The sequence below is a fragment of the Saccostrea cucullata genome, unplaced genomic scaffold (assembly GCF_032062105.1).
Source record: "Saccostrea cucullata isolate Sc308-1 unplaced genomic scaffold, CSIRO_AGI_Scuc_v1 ctg247, whole genome shotgun sequence".
Lineage (NCBI taxonomy): Eukaryota > Metazoa > Mollusca > Bivalvia > Ostreida > Ostreidae > Saccostrea > Saccostrea cuccullata.
Genome location: NW_026934500.1, coordinates 519337 through 543671, shown reverse-complemented (window position 1 = coordinate 543671; position 24335 = coordinate 519337). Strand labels below are relative to the sequence as shown.

The 24335-nt window shown below is 34.5% G+C and overlaps 1 protein-coding gene across 1 annotated transcript; it reads left to right on the top strand.

The window, feature by feature from the left end:
• Positions 1-46: 46 nt before the first annotated feature.
• LOC134240870 (HEAT repeat-containing protein 6-like) lies at positions 47-23966 on the top strand. The gene is made up of 24 exons (XM_062722975.1): positions 47-233; positions 4267-4374; positions 4769-4909; positions 5001-5116; positions 5256-5370; positions 5534-5629; positions 5838-6263; positions 7612-7734; positions 7964-8040; positions 8564-8693; positions 9476-9575; positions 11027-11498; positions 11858-11939; positions 12691-12777; positions 13001-13135; positions 13419-13541; positions 13970-14094; positions 14449-14609; positions 14814-14890; positions 19390-19467; positions 20130-20351; positions 21384-21531; positions 22916-23026; positions 23360-23966. Exons 1-24 carry the CDS (start codon positions 72-74, stop codon positions 23419-23421), a joined length of 3477 nt encoding a protein of 1158 aa, XP_062578959.1. The 5' UTR covers positions 47-71; the 3' UTR covers positions 23422-23966.
• Positions 23967-24335: the final 369 nt, after the last annotated feature.

Sequence of the window (24335 nt, the reverse complement as noted above, 5' to 3'; positions counted from 1 at the left end):
AAATAATGAGTACTCCCTTTAATTTTATTTTATACATCGGGATCGTAGTACACAGGAGAAAATTTAGAAAGATGGAAAACTCTCACCATGGTGAAAAAGTTACATTTAAAAACTGCCTAAAAAGACTACTTAAAATAACGCATAGAGATGATGTCTCGTCTAAAACTGACATCAACGTTTTGGTTGACGAGCTGATAGCTTTAGATTATTCACAGAAGTTTGTTGATGAAGAGGTACTGAACGTTTGAATTTTCTCTAGCAAAATCTAGCAGACACTTGTTATCAATTTATGTACTAAAAGTTAACCCTAATACGGAATAGTAAAGTAGTACAAGATATCAACTTAAATAAATTGTTTAATCCAGCAGAGAATATTACAGTATTTTTTGCAACCAGTGCAGTGTGAAAGTGTATGCTGTGTACCTAATCTCAGCTAGATTCATTGAGACTTAAAATTTTTAGAACAGAGCCTGAGTCTCTTTCCAATCTTAGATCAGTGCCACACAATGTTATTCTGGAAATCTTGTCTTTTTTTTGACCACTTGTGACCACTTGTTTCAATCAAAACACAATGAATTGAACTCTCCGTCTGTTGCAAGTTTTTAGACATTTTTGACTCCCTTTAACTGTAAATCTTTTGTTTCTTACCTTAAAGACGTACAACACACTGGGGGAGATAACTCTTGCGATTTCAATTGAACGTTTGACGTGACGTCAAATTTAACGTCAAAAATAAAGCGTCAAAACGACGAGTAAAACGATCCCGATGTATATCAATCATGAAAGAAAATTGGGATATGGGGCTTGGCTGTGATTGTGCGTACCATACTCAATCAATAAGTATTTTTTAATTAACCCGATTAAACTCCGTAAAAAGCAAGACATAAAATACCATCCCTTAATGTACATAAAATACCATCCCTTAATGTTTATTTAATTTCATTTCATATACAATAAATTGTATTTTTGATCATTTGCAGCGCAGCATATTTTTTATTCTGAAAATTTTATTTTACATTGCCGAAATTCTCATTATGTACAATTGGCTATATAGCATTCCGATTAATGGTCTTCATTACAATTTGTGCATTTACGATATAAATATTGTTTTTCTTCTTTAATTAAATAAAACAACAATAAATAAACAAAAAACTTTTTACAATGTAAAATCGATGTTGTTCTCAGACCCTTACTGATCAAAGAGGAACAACTCTGAAAATGTAGGAGATGTTTATTTTCCTCCCTTTATTCACGGTTTTCCACGGAATCAGATACATTTACAGCAAGACCCGAAAAATCCGAGAATTGAATACTATAGACCTCATATACACAATGTAAGTATAGAATTGAAAAGCATTGTTCATTTGTACTAAAATTATCTGCATTTATGAATATCCTATTGCCGCAAATCGTTTGACTTTCTGTCAACAATGTCGGTTCGCATTTCCTCGAGTCAAAACAAAACGTAGCCTGTAAGATTTTTAAAAATATCAAAGTCCGATTTGATAAAAATTGAAATAGATGAAGAGTTTCGTGTTTGATATTTTGAAGTTAATGTGGACGAATACGGAATTTTCATTTTAACTTTAGAAGCGACGACATTGAAAGAAATGCGTACAATATATCGTGAGGGGTGTACATCTAGATGCAAATGTCGAAGTACCCCGACGGCCACATACTGTCTCGTTTGAAATAATGACATGAAAGAAACTACAATTATTCAATTTATATCACGGGAGAGTCGAACATACACCTTTTTTTAAATGAATAAAATTAAAGAAATAAAATTAAAAATCAACATATTCAAGTTCAACAAAACTTGCATTCGTATCCAGGTTTCATGTGATATGGAATGTATAACGCATACATATATGGACTAAACACAAATCCTTCAGTAATTTTTTCCTGATACATATAAAAAGAGTAGTCAATATTTATTCTGCATTCATGAATTTTAAAACTAATGCATACCTCCGGGATTCAAATGACGAAATACCAGTATATTTGCACTGTAAACGACGTTTCGTCAAACGCTAATGGTCTGCGACGCAAAATAAGAAGGGGTGGGGGTGATAGGGGTATTCAAAAATTGCCTAAAAATCTACATTTAAATACGCTTTACATATGAGAACTTTTAAATTTGTAAGTTAATATATTTTTGAAGCAAAAGCAATATTCCAATTTAATTTTTTTAATATGTATTTGTAGATTCATATAACAAAGTGATCGACCCCCGTCTGAAAGAAGCGAGGGAACGTGATTTATTGAGAAGGGGGGAGGGGGTAATTTTCCGCTATTAAATCAAAACTGGTCGTACAAAAATTATACAAAAAATTATGAAGATAATTTTTACTACCAGCTACCTGAAGAAAGTTTTTTACCAAAATTAAACGACAGGTTTTTTCACAAAAAAATTTTGAATTTGAAAAATACGCAATTTTCAAGGCTTAGATAATTCATAGTTTTTCAGTTTAAGGTCTTTAAAAATTATTTTGATGATATGTATATCAAAAAGATGACTATGTTTTTGTGTTAAATGGTTAAAGGAATAAGCCAATGAAATTTGACATTTATATCTAACCTGGCTTTTTTGAAAATCAAGGTTAAGTAGTTCATTGATTAAAAATTTTCTCTCCTTGTAAACAACTAAAGGGGGGTAACTTTTGGAAGTTCCTGTCCAAAAACCACTTGAACGATTTTGTCCAAAATGTGCATACATGCAGTAGATATAGTCATGTACTAAATATACAAAAATAACGAAAATTAAACAACAGGAATTTTTTGGGGTAGGTGTGTTGTACATCCTTAAATAGGTTTCAGTTTAACCCAAATTGATTGTATCATATCACTGACATATTTGTTTTAACCTCCAACACTGAAGAGGTCCAGCAATAGTCAGAATGATTCAGATTCTTTGCTCTATGGTTCATGTTTACAGGTTGATCAATGTCGGAAACCCACGATTAGTCTTGCTTTTATTACCTCTTTGAAAAAAACCCAAATTAAAACCATAGGCATATAGGATTGTGCATAGATACTCTATTGATTATTGTTAGAGTACATGTGATACCATATGCCCTTCTTGGGCCATCCTTAAAAAAATGTTTGTTTGGAATTGCCGCCTGGGGGTTTTCAAACCCAGGAGGGAGGGAGGGATTTTATTATTATTTTTTTTTTTTAACAAATTGAAGCTAAATGATAAAAAACAAAATCTCAATGAACAGTGGTAATTTCCATTTATTATCCACTTTCTTTTATTTATTAATATTATTTGGTCCGATTTGAAAAAAAGATGTACACAGAACGATACTGAAATATTAATCTCATTTAGATGTTAAGATCTGATCATTTATTAATACTAGAAGTTATATTTCAGCATCAAACTTCTAGTTTATTATAAGAATCTTTATTAAACAATACTTTTATAAGTCTATTTCGTAGTTTTTCTCTTTGAAATTTAAGACAACGCTTGCAAACAGTTTAAACCACACAAAATTTCTAAGGAATAGTTGGGATGTTTTGTGGAAAACCGGGAGGGGGTGCTTGGTACTTTCTCGAGTTTTCACCATGCATCAGTTTTAACATTACGTTGCAAAGACTTGTCATACTGACAGATAGTATTTGGGATAAAACGTTTCTGATCCATGTAATTTTTTTAAGTGGGAACTGAACGATCATTTTTTTTCCAACATGACGGACTTAACTTATCAAGTTCAATGAGCAATCTATTATAATAGCTCTTTCCAGGTATCGATGTATCATTCCATTTAATTTTTTATTCACCTTTTATTTTTAAAGATATGCATAAATGTTCTGCTCTTCAACACAACGCTTGAATGTTTCCAACAAGGTCTGACATTTTGGCGGCTTTTATTTTGTCAAATTGCCACCTATAATCGCTATATCATAAATACTATGAAGAAAGCGTTTTGTTGACCCGCGTTGTTAAATTTATATGAGCTCAAACCCGACTTTATAAAGCTATTTCCACGAACGAACTAACTTGTACTAAACAATGTAAGACAATAAAACGATAAAAAAAAATATTGTTAATATTTTGCCAATAAAATTTTTTGAGCGGGGGGTATTTTAATGAGGCGGGCGGCAATTCCAAACAAACTATAATTTTATTTTGGCCTTGTTTAAACTCTTTGTATGATTCATGTAGACCCAAACAAAGCTATTTAGCAAACAAGTCTCCAGATATGTAAATGACTAAAATATATAACATACTGGTATATTAAATGCAAAAATTCTATTTCTTAGGATGCCAACAGTTTAATTTGCCATGTATGCAGAATAATACCAGTTTATGAGGAACAGATATCAGTGAAAGTGTGCCAGATTATACACAGTCTGACAGCAAAACAGCAAGTAAGATTTTTCAGATTATTTATTCACTACAAAAATAATGTTATCAAGCAACTGATGGGGGACAGCATAGTTCTGAGGTAGTTTTCAGTTTTGCAGACCTTTTGAAATTGCCCAAAGACAAACCATAATTTTTTTGTTTAATATTCTCCAAAAATTTTATGAATTTCATCTGCTTCATTGGTGTTTATAGATAAAACTATTATTCAGCATATTCAGGGAAATGGTCTTTGTGATAAGGGGAGACGTATACTATGTATAAAGTAGAATTGCAGTTAAAAATTAACCAGTTGCCCTCGACTTTAACTCAGGAAATAGACTTGCTCTTGGAGAACTGGAATGTTGCTGATTCCTTCAATGATATATTTTTTGATAGCTGTAAGTTTATTTTTGACAGCTGTCACTGGAGGATGAGGTTCTATGGAACGCCACAGATTTCCTGGTGAAGGCGGTACAGAGGATATCCCACTGGGCCACCGCCGAGATTCTCCAGTCACTGGGAGCTGTGGTGTATGAAAATGTGGACAGATTAGCTCAGGTTTATAGGCAGTCAAAATATTCCACTGGAAATGTGATTTGAGTTTTATTTGAACCCACATCACAGTTGATTTTTTGCTTAATTGTTTTAGTTTCATGAAGTGCTACTTGGGCCTCGAGGGGTTCTGATTCCACTGATTAAAGAAGATGCCACCAGTGAGGATATTCTTAAAGGAGCGGTTCAGTGTGTGGAGAACCTGACTTTCAGGTATAGTATCAAAAGCAAAATAGAGCTTCTCTGAAACAGAGAGTGTCAGATGTTCCTCTGTTCATTTGTCTTTCTGTCAGTTGTGTGTCTTGTGATGTCTGTTATCATTTCATTAAGAACAGTTTAACTAATTTTGAAGAGTGTCCAGTGAGGAATATATGGATGACAGATATGCTGCCCTGTGTTTCCAGATTTTATTGGAACTTTTACATAGAGTACCTGTTGCTAACATGGAGCCAGGAACACAGTGCAAGGTACTGTGTAGCAAATGCATTATCCATCACTGAATATAGATTTTCATTTCAGTTTCGCAATAAAAGCTTTTCTCAGTGAAATTTCTTACAGGGTTTAATTGTTTTTGTATACTTTTCCTTTAAACTTCAAAAACAATAAATATAAATTGGTACTCTTTTGTAGATTTTGATTTGCAGTTTGAGAGGGCTACACAATTTGTTGACAGCAACCAAAATAATGCCATCTGAAAACCTGGGACCATTGTTAGCTGGAATTAGGGTTTGTTATTTTGTTAAATCTAGCTATGAATAGCACTGTTATAAAGAAAGATATAAAACTTTATACTTCATCAAAGTAATGTAATATTTGTGGAACTAGTGAATTCTGGATTGGACAAATTTAACATGTAAAATTTATGTAATTTTTAATTAAAAATAATTTTGATGATTTAGATAGATGTATATGCTGGTAAATCTCTTGTCTTTAGGTGTTTATGTTTCATGGTCTGCCTGGTGCTCCAGTGGCTGTACCAGAGAGTCTATACCCCACCCCCCGCAGTCAGTATGACCCCGCCCCATCAAGCCCCACAAAGTCAGAGCCACAGACTAATGACTCCTCAGCAAAGTCTGGAGGCGTTAAAAAGTACAAAAAGAAAAAGGCAAAGAAAGGAGCAGAAACAAATCGGAACACAACCTCAAAATCACCACAGGAGAGGGAGGAGAATGAGAATGATGAAACAGAGATGACAAGAGCTAAAGCTGCAGAGGCAGTATCTTCCAGACCCAACTGGGCAAAAATCAGCAGTTCAGAGTCGGAGTATTCTGACACTGAGGGAGGTCAGACTTCAAGGTTGAGGTCACTGCATGCCAAAGTCAGACAATGTGCCCTGGCTTGTTTGCACACAACGATAAAGGTAAATATTTTTTTAATCTGAACTGCAAACTTTAAATGAGCTTTACTGGTCACCTGTTGTCCATCATCTTTAATTCAGTCCATCAGTCTATCTTTTTGTTTGTTTTCACAATTTGACTTCTCAAAAACAATAGGACCAATTTCTACCATACTTTCCGAAAACCATCTTCTGAATGAAGGGAAATAATTATACCCCCGCTCCGAAGGAGAGGGGGGTATACTGTTTTACCCTTGTGTGTCCGTCTGTCTGTCTGTCCGTGTGTCTCTCCGTAACAAACTTTTCGTTGCAGTTTTCTCAGCAACTACTCATCGCAGAAGCTTGAAATTTTAACACAATCTTCTCTAAGGCATGCCATATGGTGGGATACATTTTCACTTAAATCCGATATTAACTTCCTGTTTGTCTGTACGTCTGTCCGATTCATACATAACAAATTTTCGTCGCAGTTTTCTCAGCAACTACTCATCGTAGATGCTTGAAATTTTAGCACAATCTTATCTGAGGCATGCCATATGGTGGGATACATTTTCGCTCAAATCCGATGTCAACTTCCTGTTTGTCTGTGCGTCTCTCCGTTTCATACATAACAAATTTTCGTCGCAGTTTTCTCAGCAACTACTCATCGTAGCTGCTTGAAATTTTAGCACAATCTTCTCTGAGGCATGCCATATAGTGGGATACATTTTCACTCAAATCGGATATCAACTTCCTGTTTGTCTGTGTGTTTGTCCGTTTCATACATAACAAATCTTTGTCGCAGTTTTCTCATTAGCTATTCATAGCGGATGCTTGAAATTTTATTACACTCTTTGTTGAGGGATGCTCTTATGGTGGGATTAATTTTGATATGAATCTGATGTCAACTTCATATTTTTCTGTGCATCTGCCTGTAATTGAACTTGTGTATATTAACATGATAGTGCTTATTTACATCAGAGCGGGGGTATTACTAGTGAGCATTGGCTCACAGATTTCTTGTTTTTTCTTAAAATGAAAGCTCACTCCTTCTTGAGAGGCAGATCATCAAGACAATGCAAAAATCAAGGTGGGTTTCTTCAAAAACTGTCTTCTCAAGAACCGTTGGTCTAGAAGAAGATGGACTCCTTGAAATCATGACCCTGGTGGTAGTTGTCTCCACAGTAGGAGATTACTGATTTATATGGGGAATATGTAGGGAATTCAACAAAAACATCTTTTAAGGAACAGAAAAGGGCCACAATATGGGATCACAATTTTTCTTGTGAATATTAAAGAGTGAAGAAATGAACCTGTTTAATATAATGTAGTTGGTGCTTAGAATATATCTTACAAAGTAATGCTATGATATTTTTTGGTTCTCCTTAACTAGAGCATCAATAAGCGAGTAATGTTTGGATACTGGTCGTCATTCATACCTGACTCCACGGCAGCTGGTAATAGTCCTCAAGTCCACACACTTTTTACTGTCATTCTGAAAGACCCCTCACCAAAGGCAAGTTTTCATTGATATTATAATTTTTTATTATAATGTCTTACAAAATATATCTAAAATTCAAATAACATTAAGGCCATGTACAATGTATAATCAATGACCTATTTTATTCAAGCTACATCAATTTTACTGCCTCTGTTTGCATATGAATAAAAGTACATGTATAAGTACAGTACATGTATTTAAAAGCTACTGAAACTGTAAGTATTTGAATTACTTCCCCTTACAGTGCAGAATGGGAGCTCTTGCAGCTTTGACAGCTCTTATTGATGGCACAAAAACTCTGCTGGCAACTGCTGATGACAGGTAAAGAATAGGCCTAATTAATAACTACTTTGAAATTAAAGTACTATAAGATAAGATAATTTTATTTTCCAATTATGGGCCCAGAAGGCATAAAGGTTTTTTTTTACAATGACAAGATAGAAAGTTCTGAAAGAAAGGTTAGTAAACACACACACACATGTATATATCTGATATAATATATACATGTACATGTACATTATAGATGCAGCAGTTGGGGTTATCAAATCGCTAATTAACATGCGATCAAAATCAATTTATCAATATACATATATACCAGTATAGAAATAAATATGTCTATCACATCATTTATGAAAACTCATGGCATTATGCCTTATTTTGAAGGCTTTATGTAAAATTATGTTTTCAGATGATAATATGAAATTGACATTTTTTTCCCCCCATAATGCATAACTATGAATTCAAGCATGCACATTAGTTTTAATTTATTAAATAAAGTGGAAATAGATGTTGTTATTATTGCTTGATTTTTTTTTCAATGAAGAAATATTTAATTTGATCTTAGTGACCAGAAGTTTGCCACATTTGTTCCTTTTTCGGCTGTATTGGGTTCTACAATAAGAGAGCTCCACCGATGTCTTCTGCTAGCGTTAGTCTCCGAGAATATTCCTCTGACTCTAACACAGCTTATCAAGGTGAGAATTAAACAAAAACCTATACTACATGATATAAAACAGCTCAGGTTAGAGAAGTCAGTTTTATTTATGGACTTTTTTTAGCTCATGAAGGCTCTAGTAAGCTTCTCTGATAAAAGTTTTTCTGTTGTTCATTTGTAAATTAGTTTTTACAATTTTCCCTGCCAGAATCATTGGGCATATTTTAAAAACTTGGCATGGAGTATACTTGGATCAAGAGGATTCATGTTTCTTTAATAGAAAAACCATAATTAGGAAATATATTACAGAAAAATAAAAAAAATTATGCAGAAGCTTTTGGGTATACATGTACATGCAGTTTGAATTTAAGTTTGTTCATATTCTAGTCTCAGGAGTAGGATTGTGCCAGTATTAGAAATCAAATTTTTATGGGAATATTTCTGGAAAAAAACCTTAAAAATCTTTTCAAAAAGAACTGGGGCATGTTACTTGGGGGTAAGGGAGAAATACTATGGGATTAGTTTCACAAACTACAGCAATGTTTGGTATCTACATGTATATAAAAATATACATGCAAAAATAAATGTTTTTTTTCCCAGTTTAATACGTTTATATAAGTATAAAAAAAAATTTGGGGCATCATACTGGGTAAGTTAATTTTGGAGTTATAGCAAGTGAAATTTTAAATGTCATTATCCCTTACACATCTGGCTTTTCTAGACTCCTGTTTCTAGACACCTGTTAGGAAATCTGATGTTCTTGCATTTGAATAGTGCTGATTTACATTGTATAAATACAGTTGTAATATTTGTATATTGTAGTGTGTATCCACCCTGATTACCAATGTACCTTACTCGAGGATGAGACCAGGGCTACTTAGTCGGGTTGTTAAACAAATCAGAAATTTCATTAGCTATAGGGGTAAGTCTGCATGAGTTCAGAAATATAAATTTCCTAAAACAGTCTATGTTTAGAAATTAAACAAGAGGCCCATGGGCCACATCGCTCACCTGAGTAGCTTTGACCATGCTAGCTGTTCTTTACCAGATTTCCCCCTTGTAATAACCTATTGTGATTCCAAATTATGGCCCCGTCCTACCCCCGGGGGTCATGAATTGAACAATTAAGAATCTACACTACCCCAGGATGCTTTCACATAAGTTTCAGCTTTTTTGGCCCACTGGTTCTTGAGAAGAAGAGTTTTATAGAATTTTCCTATATATTTCTATGTAAAACTTTGATTCCTTATTGTGGCCCCGCCCAACCCCCGGGGGTCACGAGTTAAACTATTTAGAATCTACACTACCCCAGGATGCTTCTACGTAAGTTTCAGCTTTTCTGGCCCACTGGTTCTTGAGAAGAAGATTTTTAAAGAATTTTCCTATATATTTCTATGTAAAACTTTGATTTCTTATTGTGGCCTCACCCAACCCCTGGGGGTCACAATTTGTATAATTTAGAATCTACACTATCCCAGGATGCTTCCATGTAAGTTTCAGCTTTTCTTACCCAATGGTTCTTGAGAAAAAGATTTTTAAAATTTTTCGTATATATTTCTATGTAAAACTTTGATTCCCTATTGTTGCCCCGCCCAGCCCCCGGGGGTCATGATTTGAACAATTTAGAATCTACACTATCCCAGGATGCTTCCACATAAGTTTCAGCTTTTCTGGCCCCGTGGTTCTTGAGAAGAAGATTTTTAAAGTTTTTTCCTATGTATTTCTATGTAAAACTTTGATTCCCTATTGTGGCCCCGCCCAACCCCCGGGGGTCACGATTTGAACAATTTAGAATCTAGGCTACCCCAGGATGCTTGCACATAAGTTTCAGCTTTTCTGGCCCACTGGTTCTTGAGAAGAAGATTTTTAAAGTTTTTTCCTATATATTTCTATAAAACTTGGATTCCCTATTGTGGCCCCGCCCAACCCCCGGGGGCCATGATTTGAACAATTTAGAATCTACACTACCCCAGGATGCTTCCACATAAGTTTCAGCTTTTCTGGCCCAGTGGTTCTTGAGAAGAAGATTTTTTCAAGACCCCACCCTATTTTTGTTTTTTCTTGATTATCTCCCCTTTGGAGGATACTTGGCCCTTCATTTTAACAATTTAAACTCCCCTTCACCCAAGGATGCTTTGTACCAGGTTTGGTTAAAATTGGCCCAGTGGTTCTTGAGAAGAAGTCGAAAATGTGAAAAGTTTACGGACGGACAGACGGACGGACAGACGGACGGACAGACGGACGGACGACGGACAAAATATGATCAGAAAAGCAGACTGTAAAATTTCCAGATTTATAGCATAGGAAATGAGTACAAAAAAGTAAAATGGAGTGGGCAGACTTGAGCACACACTAATACCTTTGTTTTTACAGATCCTAATGTGAGAGTGGCTTGCTTGACATGCCTAGGAGCTGTGGCAGCCATACAGCCCCCTCTAATGGAGGTCTGTCACATCATCCAGTCAGGCCGTCCGCACAGTCAGACAAGTGTCAGTCGCGACACCAACCCTCATCTGAGTGGAGACTCGGGAATCAGCAGTGGTAACCAGAGTAACTGTTCTCCTAATGCTGAAGCAGGCATGATGGAGGAGGTCAAGGACATTCAAAACTCATCCCCAGGAATGGGGAGCCCTATGGGTTCATCCTCAGGGGTCCAGACCCCAGTGTTCTCAGACATGAGTCTACAAGCTTCTGCCCACAGTGTATCTTGGCTGGTGAAGTTATGTGTGAGGAACATACTGCCCAGTGTGGGGGAGAACGGAGAACATACGGAGCCTCTACCTGTAAGACTGGAGTCCTTACAAGTCCTAGCTCACCTGGGCAAAGGATACTTCCCAATAATCAGGTAGAAAATGTTACAGGATACAGTGAACTTACCCCAACAGTGTAACATCAAGTTTTCAATATTACATATATATTGTTTATAGGTAATGATATGTAGGTACCCTATTCCACATCACACACGGTCTCAGTCTGAGACACCAATGTCAGCCAGAGGGCCATAGGCCAGAGGAGTGATACAGGGTGTGATATGGAAAGGGGTGTTATTATTACAAACTCAGACTCATACATTTACATGAGCAAATACAAATTTTAATTTAAGAAAATATAACTGGATATTTACCGGTATATGGTAATATTTGTAAATTGGAGAAATACAGTATTTAATTTGAGGAGTTACATGTAATTATATTATCTCTATAGAAACAGTCTACCTGTCCTACAAGATCTGATTCTCAAGTGTTATGCTGATCCAGATCCTGTGATTCGTCTTCACACATCAAAGGTAAGAAAGATTGTGTACAATTCTGTATGCTTCATTTATCCGAAAACGTTACATCAGTAATCATGTCAGTTTTACAATAGTATAAAATTAGAATGTGAATGCTTTAAATAAAGGAATAATGAAGTGATGTAAATCTTTAAAATTCAACATACCAGTAAGGCCAATGGTCATAATAAAAAAATTTCCTAGATTCTCTTCGCAGGCAGGTGGCTTTTATTTTATAATTTTTATTTTTTCCATTTTGCAGATTTTTTATTGACCTGGTCAGTCTTTGCAGATTTATCTATAATACCCAAATAAAAGTCATAGTAAAGGTCCATTACCTCTAACTTCACATCATCACCAATCTTTCACAACCAATGACCCTTATTTGATATATTTTACAGCAATTAGCAATTACCATCTTTTCAGCTGTAAAAATCATGCTGACATTCACATGATTTAAAATGAAAAGTGAGTGGTAGTTGAATATCAATCCCAATCAGAATTAAGACGAAGAAAAAAAGAAATGAAAAAATCATGGCAGAGATAAAAAATCGGGGCGGGTTGGGATGAGAATCTAGAAATATTTTTATTATGGCCTGTTTATGCATTTGCATTTGTAAGTATTTTTCAGGGGAGCATTGGGGTGCATGGTCCCTTCCACTTTTGAATGTCAACATAATTACATGACCTTGGTATAGCATAGGCTATACAAAGTGAATGTTGTGCAGATTTAATCATGTATAGATGAAAATGTGTTGTATTTTAGCTTGTGGATGATCTGACTCAAGCTCTTCAGAGAGAAGTACAGGCAAGGGATGCAACAGATTCCTCAGGCAGATTAACTCTGCAACAGGTATGTTATAAATAAGATTGAGCTGTATATTTGTAGGTTTTTGACTGAACTTGAGGGAGTATACACACCTGAGTTATTTGCTTGGTAAAGAGGACTTAGGTTGCATGGTCTGAGGCCAAAGGCATACACAAAGCATATTCATAATATAGACTTGTTATACATTTAAATTTCAAAACTGTTCCAACCCATGTTTTTGCAGTATGTAATAAAAAATCCTTTGCAGGTGACAGATTTCTGGATTTCACTGTTGAGTATAGCCATTGCTAACATTCTCCAGTCCGAGCCAAATTGTGCAGTGAAGGCCACCACCTGTGACTGTGCCTCCAACATAGGACCAGAAGTTTACGCTGCCCTACCAGTAAGTAAGAAAAATGTTGATGATGTTACTTTTAATTGATTTTAGCATCAGTATGGAAATGTATTAAATGACATGCACAAATATTTCATTTACATAGAAATACTGATTATAAATGCCATTGAGTTGTTTATATAGATACACATTTTGCTTTGTGCTTGGCTAATTACAAGAATGATAGAGTGTCTAGATTTGATGAAATAAGAGTACTGGTTAGCTAATCCTGACAGTGTATTTGAAATTCAGATTTACATACAGTATATATTTACAAGCTTGTATCTTTCAGATTGACAAAAGGGTGTTGTGCATCACCTTAATTCTGGGATTAACGTCAGATGAAGATAAAATAGTACGATCCTCGGCCCTTAGGACCATTGGAGTGTTTGTACTGTTTCCTTGTCTTAGAGAGGTAAGTCAGTTTAATCTGTCTAGAAGTAAGAACTAAATTTTACAGGGTAAAACAAATTGGCTTTTTGAAGGTGATTTTTTTGTTTTAAGATTCAGTGTTTTTCCATAAATCATAAGGAGTTTGATGATTTTCAAAAGAGATTAAGTACACTACAGTATATTAAGTTTATATTAATGATCTACAGAATTGACAAAATATGTCAGATTTTCATGGATGTTTGATGAAAAATTAATTAAATGTCTTTGGACATACTCAGGTGGTGCAGCTTCTGAATTACTTATTGGATTTTGGATCCTAGGTTTTATTCAAAAGTTATACTTGGGAATATACAAGGGAAGAAATATTTTAAAAACATTAAGAAACAACAATGCTGCTATAAATAAGTCATATTTCTTTCAGTAATTTATTTTCCTTTAATCCCTACTTAGGATGTGTGCTTTGTAGCTGATGCTGCTAATGCTATCTTGATGTCTATGGAGGACACCTGTTTGAATGTCCGCTTTAAGACTGCCTGGTCCCTAGCTAACCTCTGTGATGCTCTAGTCTTAAACAAGTAAGGATATAGATCTTATCATAAGCAAGAAAAGAAAGTAGATTGAAACAAGGGGCAATTGTTCTTAATATTTTTCAATGCAGGAGAGATAGGAGGACAGATTTTAACTGCAGAACTGTACAACAGGTCTCTGGTTGAGAAAATCAAGAAAAGAAATCAATAATTATTTTAAAAAAATTTAAAAAAAAATTAACTTCAAAATAACAGTCCTGGCAATTTTCTAATTACATGTATCTTCTGTAGTCTTCCAATGATTGCTCTTCCATTTTGTCTACCATTTGTATTTTTTTCTCATATGATTGTCATGTAGACAGGTGATTTCTAATTTTCCTGACATTATTTATTTGTTTGTAGGATTGATGGTGATAATGACTTCATGAATGACTTCTCTGACATGCTGCTACAGAAGCTGTTTAGTACCTCCATAAAGGCCTGTCAGGACAGTGACAAAGTCAAGTCTAACGCAGTCAGAGCCCTGGGAAATATCCTCAGATATCTACCAATCAGGAGCCTCGGTAGGATTTGGTTTGGAATTTCTGTAAACCATTGGACAATAGCACTTGCATGTTTATTTTTATTGTTAAACATTTATCACTGATTTAAGCTGCACATGTTAATTCTTTATATGGGTTGAATGCAGTTAAAGTAATGATTGTGTTTCTTATTTGTTGTTCATGTATAGAAGAAATTGAAATGATGAGTTGTTGTGTTGATTTCAGGCAAGAGTTCTTTCAGAACATCTGTAGAGGATGGAGTCAAAGCATTAATAAAGAACATCAGCAGTGGAACAATGAAGGTAATATGACATTCCTCTTTATTAGCATTGTTTATAGCTCACCTGAACCACAGATTTGTGATTTTTTTCTGGTCACCTTAGGTCTATCTGTGCATCTGTCCTTCTATTTTCTTTCTACATTTTCGACTCATTCTCCAGGAGTACAGGGCCAAATTCAAGCAAAATTTCTTAAATTCATCCCCTTGAGTAAAGGGGATGAAGTTAATTAGGTCACCTGAGTAAACTCAGGTGACCTATTGCTATCTGTTTTCGTCCGTCGTCGTTCGTCGTGCGTTAACATTTGAACATTTTCAGCTTCTTCTCTGCAACCACTCAACCAATTTCAACCAAATTTGGCACAAAGCATCTATGGGTGAAGGGGAACAAAAATTGTGAATTTCATGATCCCTGCCCTCCTGGGGCCTGAGGGGTGGGGCCAAAATCACTAAAACTAATGCAATCTTTAAAAATCTTCTCCTTTACTCCTGGACATCAAGCAGTCAAACTGTTTGCATGATTGTAATCAGCAATGAGTCCTCTACCAAAATTGTGAAATTCATGGCCCTGGGGTCAGGGTTTCTAGTGCTAGGGCGGGGCTAAATAAGTAGGTAGTGAAAATGCATTATTTCTTTGAAAATCTTCTTCTCTGCTCCTGGGTATTAAATAAACCAACTAAGTACATAGTTATGATGAGCAAGAGTGCCTCTACCAAAATTGTGAATTTTATGGCCCCAGGGTCAGGGGTTCCGGTGTTAGGGCGGGGCTCTATTGATTATATAATGAAAATACATGAATTCTTTGAAAATCTTCTTCTCTGCTCCTGGGTATTATATAAACTAACTAAGTACATAGTTATGATAAGCAAGAGTGCCACTACCAAAATTGTGAATTTTATGGCCCCAGGGTCAGGGGTTCTTGTTTAAGGTGGGGCTCTAATGATTATATATAGTGAAATGCATGAATTCTTTGAACATCTTATCCTTTGCTCCTGGTTAATATGCTAATGATCTAATTACATATTTAGGGCCAGGATTTATTTTATTTTCAGTTTTACAAACCCTCCGCTCAAAGTATTGAATTTTTAGGAAAAAATAAAACAATTTTTTTCTTTCCGATGTCAAATTTGAGTTGGGATCGAGATTTCAAATTTACGAACTCGCACTTCCAGTTTTACGATGAAACGGCGGGTAAATAAAGCTAGATCTGAGAAGATAGCTTGGTTTTGTGTAAAATTCATCGATAAGAGTGCCATTCAAAACGTTTCACCTGTTCAAAGGACAAATAAAATGCTGACGACTTTGTTGCACAATGACCTGCTGGTGAGATAATTATGTATTCGTTTCAAAAGTAACTGTAAATTATTTTCCTCCCCCAGGTTTTAAACTGCCCGTGGTAGCTATTGCATATTGCCAGGGACATTGTTTAGATCTCTGCTATAGCTTACAGTCTAAGCATCATTCTTCAGAAAAGGGTTGCTTATGCATCAGATGTGGAGAAGTGAAGTCCATTTGAGGAAGAAATAAACAATAACCTGAAGAAATAAAAAAAAATTCAACTATTAAAAGACAAGAATATACAAATATATACAGGCATGTAGTATCATTTGTATCAGCCAGAAAAATTATTTTACACTTAATTGAAAAAATGTTGACCCTACTCCCCAATACTCCCTGTCTGTTTTATGATAGGAATTATAATTTTAGGCATCAAGTAAATTTTAGAATAATGTCTGCACATTCACCTAACACATATTAAAAAAATGAAGATATATTGAAAGACTTTTAAAGAATTGATTTTTGAGGCGCATCGTTTTCGATGCAGCCTCATTGCGATCACCAGGCAATTCTTTCTTATCTAAACTGCGGCGGCAAAGGACTCAACAATATTGATTCTTAACACGTTATTAAAAATAGTGCTAATGTACATTGACAAGCTGGAGATATCCATTGTTAATTTTAAACAGCTAATAACATAAAATCTCACACATACATGTTTTTACTTTGAATCAACAGAGGTTACAAAAAATGAGAAAATAAACAATTAAAACAAAGAGAGAAAACAACAACAAACGTGCCCTGCGCGGAGTAAGATCTATTTGCATAACAACAGCTCGTACGATAAATTACTCGGTTTTGTATCGGGTTCATAATAAACCGTATACCACGCCCGATTGTTTATTTTAGTCCCGTATAATTTACATGAACATTTCATGTATATAACATTTGTTATATATTGTGCCATTTATATTGGGAAAAAGTTAAAAACAAAGTAGTGATATTTATAAAAGTGCACATAATGAAAGAAACTGAAATAATTCAGATATGAAATTATATGAATTTATTCAATAATCATCACTAGTAATTTCTATATTGACATTCATTATTTCATCTTCCTTATAGTAAAAGAATAAAAATAAAAAAAGAATTAAAATACAATTAAAATCAATTATGATTTAATTTAAATATTAATATATCAGACTATCTTTTTTTTAAAAAAAAAAGAAAAAAGTTTTTCCTCTCCTGCACATGATCGATTGGCTAAAACTCAGAGCCATGGCTCAATTTTTTTTAACCTCAAAGAAACGTTAGTTATTTTTTAAATTCTTATTCCTGGATTCTTTCATTCCCTTAAATTGATGTTGAATTTCTCTAACAAAAAACAAGTTTTATACCCTCAATGCGATGCGCCTCTCAGGCCGTCAGGCCTTTGATTTAAAATATATTTTGATCAACATCACAAAATTTATATAACTGGCCCAAACTGGTAGATGATGAAATAAGCAATTAAATGTTCTACTTTCCTATTTGTAAGCATTATGTGTCCAGTGGTAAGGAGCCTATTAGGATAGCATAAAAAAAGAATGTACAAATGTTAATAATTGATTTATCAAAAAAAAATTTTCATTTCCTTCTCCTTCGGGACTTTTTTATTCTCATGTTCATAACTAAACCTAAACATAAAAAAAAAAATGCTGGCCTTATAATGAAGAAAGGGGCTCTTTCAAAATAGATAATTTCAGGGCTGCTGGGTCAGGGGTACCAAGGGGGTACTTTGACTAAAAATAAATTAATGCTTTGAAATCTGCCCTTTGATAAGCAATGGTGCCTCTTTCAAAATTTGTGAATTTCATGGCTTTTGGTTTAAAACACGAACCAAATACAATCACTGGAAAGTTGTTACATGATACTCAGGTGACCTATAAGGCCCGTGGGCCTCATGTAAAAAAATGGAGAATCATGCCGTTTTTCAAGATGATTTAGAAATAATGAACATTTGGTGGGTCATATAACAATCTTTTCCTCAAGAACCACATATAGAAAAGATGAAACAATATTATGACAAGCTTCCTCAGGCTGACAAAGTGTGCATTCAATTTTGCTCAAATCATGGGAATAGGATGGTATCTTGATAGGGAATCAAAGTTTTATTTGGGAAATTTTTTTTAAAAAAAACCCACCAGGTGCAGTCCCCTATAAATGATGATTCTACAGCATAAAAAAAAATCTTTTTCTCAACAATGGAAGGGCTTTGATTAGTCATATCAATGCGCAACCATCCAAGTATAGTTCAGGGTTAAATGATATGTTCAAATCATTGTCTTTGAGGTAGGATGGGGCCATTTTGTGAAATAAAATTTTACACTGGAATACATCGGAAAAAATCTTTTCTCAAGAACTGCTGTGCACTGATAAGTGAGAAAAATATGCAGGCATCCTCCTGTAGTACAGTTTCAATTTTGTTCCTTTTGCTCCTCTGGCAGAAATATACTATTTTGTGCAGGTTAGCACATGCATCATGATTTTAAATGATGAGGACATTCATAAGGAGTGGGTGGGGTGTGTGTGTCTGAAGAACAGCTGTACTCAGGTGAACATTGTCGCCTATGGGCCTCTTGTTCTTGTGTGTTACATCCTCAAATTTATTTATGCTGTGATACTTGATATTGCGATTACTTTACTTAGCGGAACTCTTTGTGATGGAGGTAGGAAACGTCTGTTAAATGGGGGAAAATTTGCTATTGAATAGAATGCAAGGTCAATCATCGTAGAATTTATAAGGACATGTAAGTAAAAAATCCTGGTGGAATAGCTTGCTAAAAAATTGCTAAATCAACCTAATCAATTTTTGAGAGAAGCTAATCCTAAAATGTTACATTTTCAAAGATATTTTTAACTAAGCAGATTTTTCTCATTGAATTTTCATTGAAAATTGTCACATTTTAAAGCTGATAAAATATTCTAAACTATCCTTATTTGTCAATCTACTATTTGGAGTTCAGTCCTTGGCAATAAATTGTATTTTTGGCCTAAAATTGTTTGAATCATTCGATTGTCACTACTATAAACAATGTCATGTGCCCTAGAAATCTTGTGAGATTTAGAGCTTTCTCAATTTCCCCGCAAAAGAGCGGTAGTAAGTTAGATAACTGCGAGGTATTTGCGATATTACTTATTGCTGTTTACATTAAATGTGTGATATATTGCTATCCACTAGTGCAAGTTATTTCTTATTTTTCACAGTTAAGATGGAATGCCTGCTATGCAGTCAGTAACATGTTTAAAAATACACTACTCAATTTTGGAGGAGCTCCCTGGACAGTAAGTTTGATTTTCTAGCTCACCTTTAGTTTACAGTTTAGGAGAACTTTAGTGTACCCCCATAGCTGATCCTAGGTTAATGTTTCTGTTATGTTTATTGTCAATTCAATACAGATCAGTCCCCTTTTTACTTTGGAAGCTTTTGATTAAAGTCTGTTTGCTCCTTAATGTAGCTTGTCTACTGAGAAAAAAAAGTTAGGTCTTTATGTACTTGAGCCTCTTTAATCTAGATGCCTGTTTACCAGAGCAAATTGTGTTCAGATCACTGAAACATACTTGGTATATATAAAGGTATAACTTTCCCCACAAATTTTGACCCAACATTGAAATACAGTACCTGAATTATTGCATTGATCTGGATAAACTAGGCTCCTCTGTAATTACATCTACTGTATACAGGGATATTTTCGCCCCTTTCGCCCTACTTTCATTTGGGCGAATTGAAACAATTCAGTATAATTTCTTAAACAAAACTATGAAGGGTGAATTTAAGACAGGGTAAATTTGTTTGCAAGCGTGAAAGGGCAAAAATAACACGGGGCGAAAATAACCCTGTATGTATCTTTTTCACTTGTGTGGTAAATGTTAAACTAAGTACATGTACATGCTTACACGGTGCCTAGGAAAAGGCTTTTAATTCTTAAAAACTATTCTACTTTCAGCGAGATTTGATGATAACATTGTGTGCTGTTGTTAAAGACTGTAAGAACTTCAAGGTGCGAATTAATGCAGCGTTGGCTCTGGGGTCTCCATCAGAGAGGGGTCACTATGGCGACTGTCAGCTGTTTTCTTTTATTTGGGAAAGTCTTGTTATCGCCCTGGAAACATCAGAAGACATCACTGACTTTGCTGAATTTAAATACAGAAATAATCTAAACAATCAGGTATTAGTTTTATTTAGTTTTAAGCACTTAGAAGAAGATCCATTTACTGTTTACAGGTTTATTTTTGCCCCATGTTATTTTCACCCTTTTTCATACCTGAAAACAATATTGAACCATTTTAAATTTGCCCAGTCATAGTCTGTTAAGAGAATAATACTGTATTTGATGAATTTTCCCAGTTTTAAATTTGCCCAACTATGAGAAGTGTAAAAGGGGCGAAAATAAAATGGGGGCAAAAATTATTCTATACCGGTATACAGTACATGTGTGTTCTTGAGATTTAAGATCGAGGAGTATAATGATATTGGTCAGTCTGTGTTTGGCTCTGCAATTTTAAGGCTATTCAAGTAAAAAATTATTTATTTTCTGTTGGTTTGGGATTGTTTTGTATTCCTCAGTGATGGGGGTTAGATGATAGGGGGTGAGGAAAGGGGGTCTTTTCTGCTTTGAACTAACATCCAGCATCCTTGGAGGAGAAAAAATTGTAGACTCAGGGATAGGGCCAGTTTATGTCATCCCCATTACAATGCCAAAATTGCAGATTGTCAATTTTTATACATGGCATATCTTAATGGAGTGCAGATTTATATTTATTCAAGTCTTGGCTACGCAGGCTATACAGGGGCTAAACTATCAGTAGATATTTGAAATTTTACATGAATAGTAGGAATTTAAGCAGTGTGACAGTAAATCATATTGATAAGCAAACATTATTATGTGTGCCGTTGAAAATTGCTAACATGAAGTTAAAGAAATTTGCAGAGACTTTGTCAGTTTTTGTCCACTACAGCCTATTCACTCTCACCTACTTGTCTCATGACACATATATTTTTACAATGAAAAATGTGCCTCCGAAATTTTCACTTTTTATTCAAGGGATTAATTACAGTATCTTGCTGTTGAAAATGTAATTAATAGGCCTTAAAAAAAGCTAGGTTACACACAGATTAACTTTTCTTGCTTTGAAATTAGTCTATCATTAAGGGGTTCACTTCTGCATTAGAGATTATACATATGAAATTTTTTTTGCAGATTTGTACATCCATTTTACATCTAGTGAGCCTGCTACAAGCCATTGATCTGGACATCTTACATCATCTACTGTTGGAGAGGTCGGAGGTGATATCGGTTCATTTTGACAGGTTCAGAACAAGTCCTCAAGACAGCAACTCGACTCTAGGTAAAAATCACACACATTAACTCAGAATAAGATAAATAAAACAGTGGAATTGAACACAGGACCCTATTCAGGTGCTCTATCGCTTAGCCAGCTAGCTGCAGAACTAGCTCTCCGGAAAAAATATATATTGACAGACCAGAGAGCTACAATGCCACCCATTGAAAAAAATGGATATTTATTGCACACAAAAAGTTGAGCTTAGTTATGCATTAATTCTTTCAAATTATTACCTCTATAGCAAAAAAAGCTAGATTTCAAAATATTCCTTACTCCGTTATCAGGTACTCTTGTAGTTGACATCTGCTCAAAGTGCGTTGGACGGAATTATCTTGCAAACAAAAATTGCAGAATAAATAGACCAAATTTTCGATGATCTTAATATCAGGCCCAGAAGGGCTTCTTAACAACAATTATAAGGAGTGTTTTGTTGATGAAACAGTGAAAGAATATGTTAGAAACACACGGTTAGTAATATTTTAAGATGACAGTTTTAAAAACATGGAGAAATAAATCGAGAAACAGCGCACTTTTTTGTGTGCAATAAATATACAGTTTTTTCAGTGGGTGGCACTGTAGCTCTCCCGTCTGTCAATATATATTTTTTGGAGAGCTATAGTTCTGCAGCTGTTAGCAAACCAGATCAATATCCATGTAGCCAGAACTGCTACATTTAGAATTGTTATACCTGTAAAAATTTGTTCCTATGTAAATCAATACTAATAAAAGTATTTCCAAGTTTTTACTGAGCATTCATGAAAAAATATGTTTTTAACCACGAGAGAGATTTTGGACCTGTCAGTATGATGTTGAACCACTAAATATGTTGCACAATGGGTGGGGTCAGCTTAATCTCATTTGTGTTCTTTGGTGCTTGACATGCATGAATGTCCAAAAAATAATAATAAATAGATAAAAGGTAAAGCAAAACATTTATTGACTGGGTTCAAGGGCAACTTGCATTTTGTCTATCCCTCAAACCAAACTGTTTGCCTGAGGCCATTAGGCTTCAGGCAAACAGTTCAGTTCTTGGAATCGACAAATTGCATGTTGCCCTCGAACCCAGTCAATAAATGTGTATTATGTACCTACCACTTTATAATGTAAATCACTTTTTATTTGCAAGAACTTTATTTTCGCGTAATTGTGTGACACAATGCTTTCGCGAAAATTTAATTCTCGCGTATAAAAGTATTCCTTACGATTATATAGAGGAATAACAACTATTCGTGAAAATTATGTCTCGCTTATAAAGAGTCAACGACAATCTTGCGAAAATAGTGTGTCGCAAAAATTTAGTGATCTACAGTATATCAATTGTTCTGATATAAATAATGTCATCTGTGAAAGGAATTTGAGATACAGTGTTGTACGTTATCTTCTACAGAATCAGATCTGATAGAGGCCAAAGACCATTTATTGACTCTGTTATCTGGTCACATGACTGAAGGTCAGAGGTCAGCTTTGTTTCTGCTGCAGCAACTTTGTAGAATTGATGGTAAGGTTTTAAATTAAATTACTTGTGTCTGTATACAGGGAAATTCTCGCCCCTCTTGCCCATGTTTCAAAACAGGGTGAATTCAAATAAAATGGCTTTATCGCTTAATCAGAACTGTGCTGGGCGAATTAAAAAAGGGGCAAACTTGTTTGCATGTGTAGAAAAGGGTGAAAATAAGATAGGGCAAAAAAAAGCCTGTATACAGTTTTCAGAACTGTCTGTGTGTTTATAGTTATTGTTGTAAAAATATTTTTGGAATTCATGTTTTAAAAGCAAGACCCGACAGAAAATAAGTACATGTATAATAATCCATTGTCCTTTTTTTTTTTGCAGAAAATCTTAATGAAGAAGAAAGAGTTCCAAAGAAGACAGCTTTTAAACAGATTTATGATTAATATATTGCATATAATTGATAATTTGACAATTTTTTGCTTTAAATGTATAGGCATACATGTGTAGTCATGGGGTTTGGAATTTGTGTTCCCCTTCTCACCTTTTTAAATGGTAGGAAGGGGATATTCATATGCCCCCTTTTTCCCTCCTTTTGTGGCTAGACTAGTAATATTGTTACTCTTTCAGGGGGAGATAATTTGCAAAAAGATGGTGAAAATTTGTGGAAATTTTATGAAAACCTCTTAAGAACTCCTGTTTTGGAAATGATAAATCTGATGTATGCCTTACTCAGGTTAGCATTGTTCCCCATAAGCTTTTGTCTCTTTTTTTTATCAAAGATTTTAATCCCAAAACTTGGATACAAATTTACCCAGAAATATGACATCCCCACCTTCAAGATTGTGACCTTTGTTGTTTATGAATAATTTGATGAACTGTGATACTGTACGTACATGATGTACAATGCTTTTTACTCTTTGATAAGTTATATGTAAATGCACTTGTTAATGCCATGTACATTTTGCTTTCAATTAAAGTATGTGAATATTACAGTTTGCATATTTTTCTTATATTACATGTACACGTACACAATTAAATATTTTACGGAGAAATGCCACAACAAAATTTTATTTCATAGATCTTTAAAAGACCTCTCTAAATTGTAATCTCAGCATTTTAAGTCCAATATATCTTTGAATTGCTTTTTTTAAAAAAAAAGATTTGCATTTTGTTCAGAGAAAATGAAAGAAAGTTTTATTTGAAAGTAAGTTGTTTTATGAATAAACTTTTGCTGAACGTTAACAAGCACATATGGGTGTCTACTAAAATATGTAAAGAAAGATTGAAAGTGAATAGATACTTTAAATTTTTTTTATTAAAAAAATTATTTTTGACATTAAAACACATTATTTGTGAA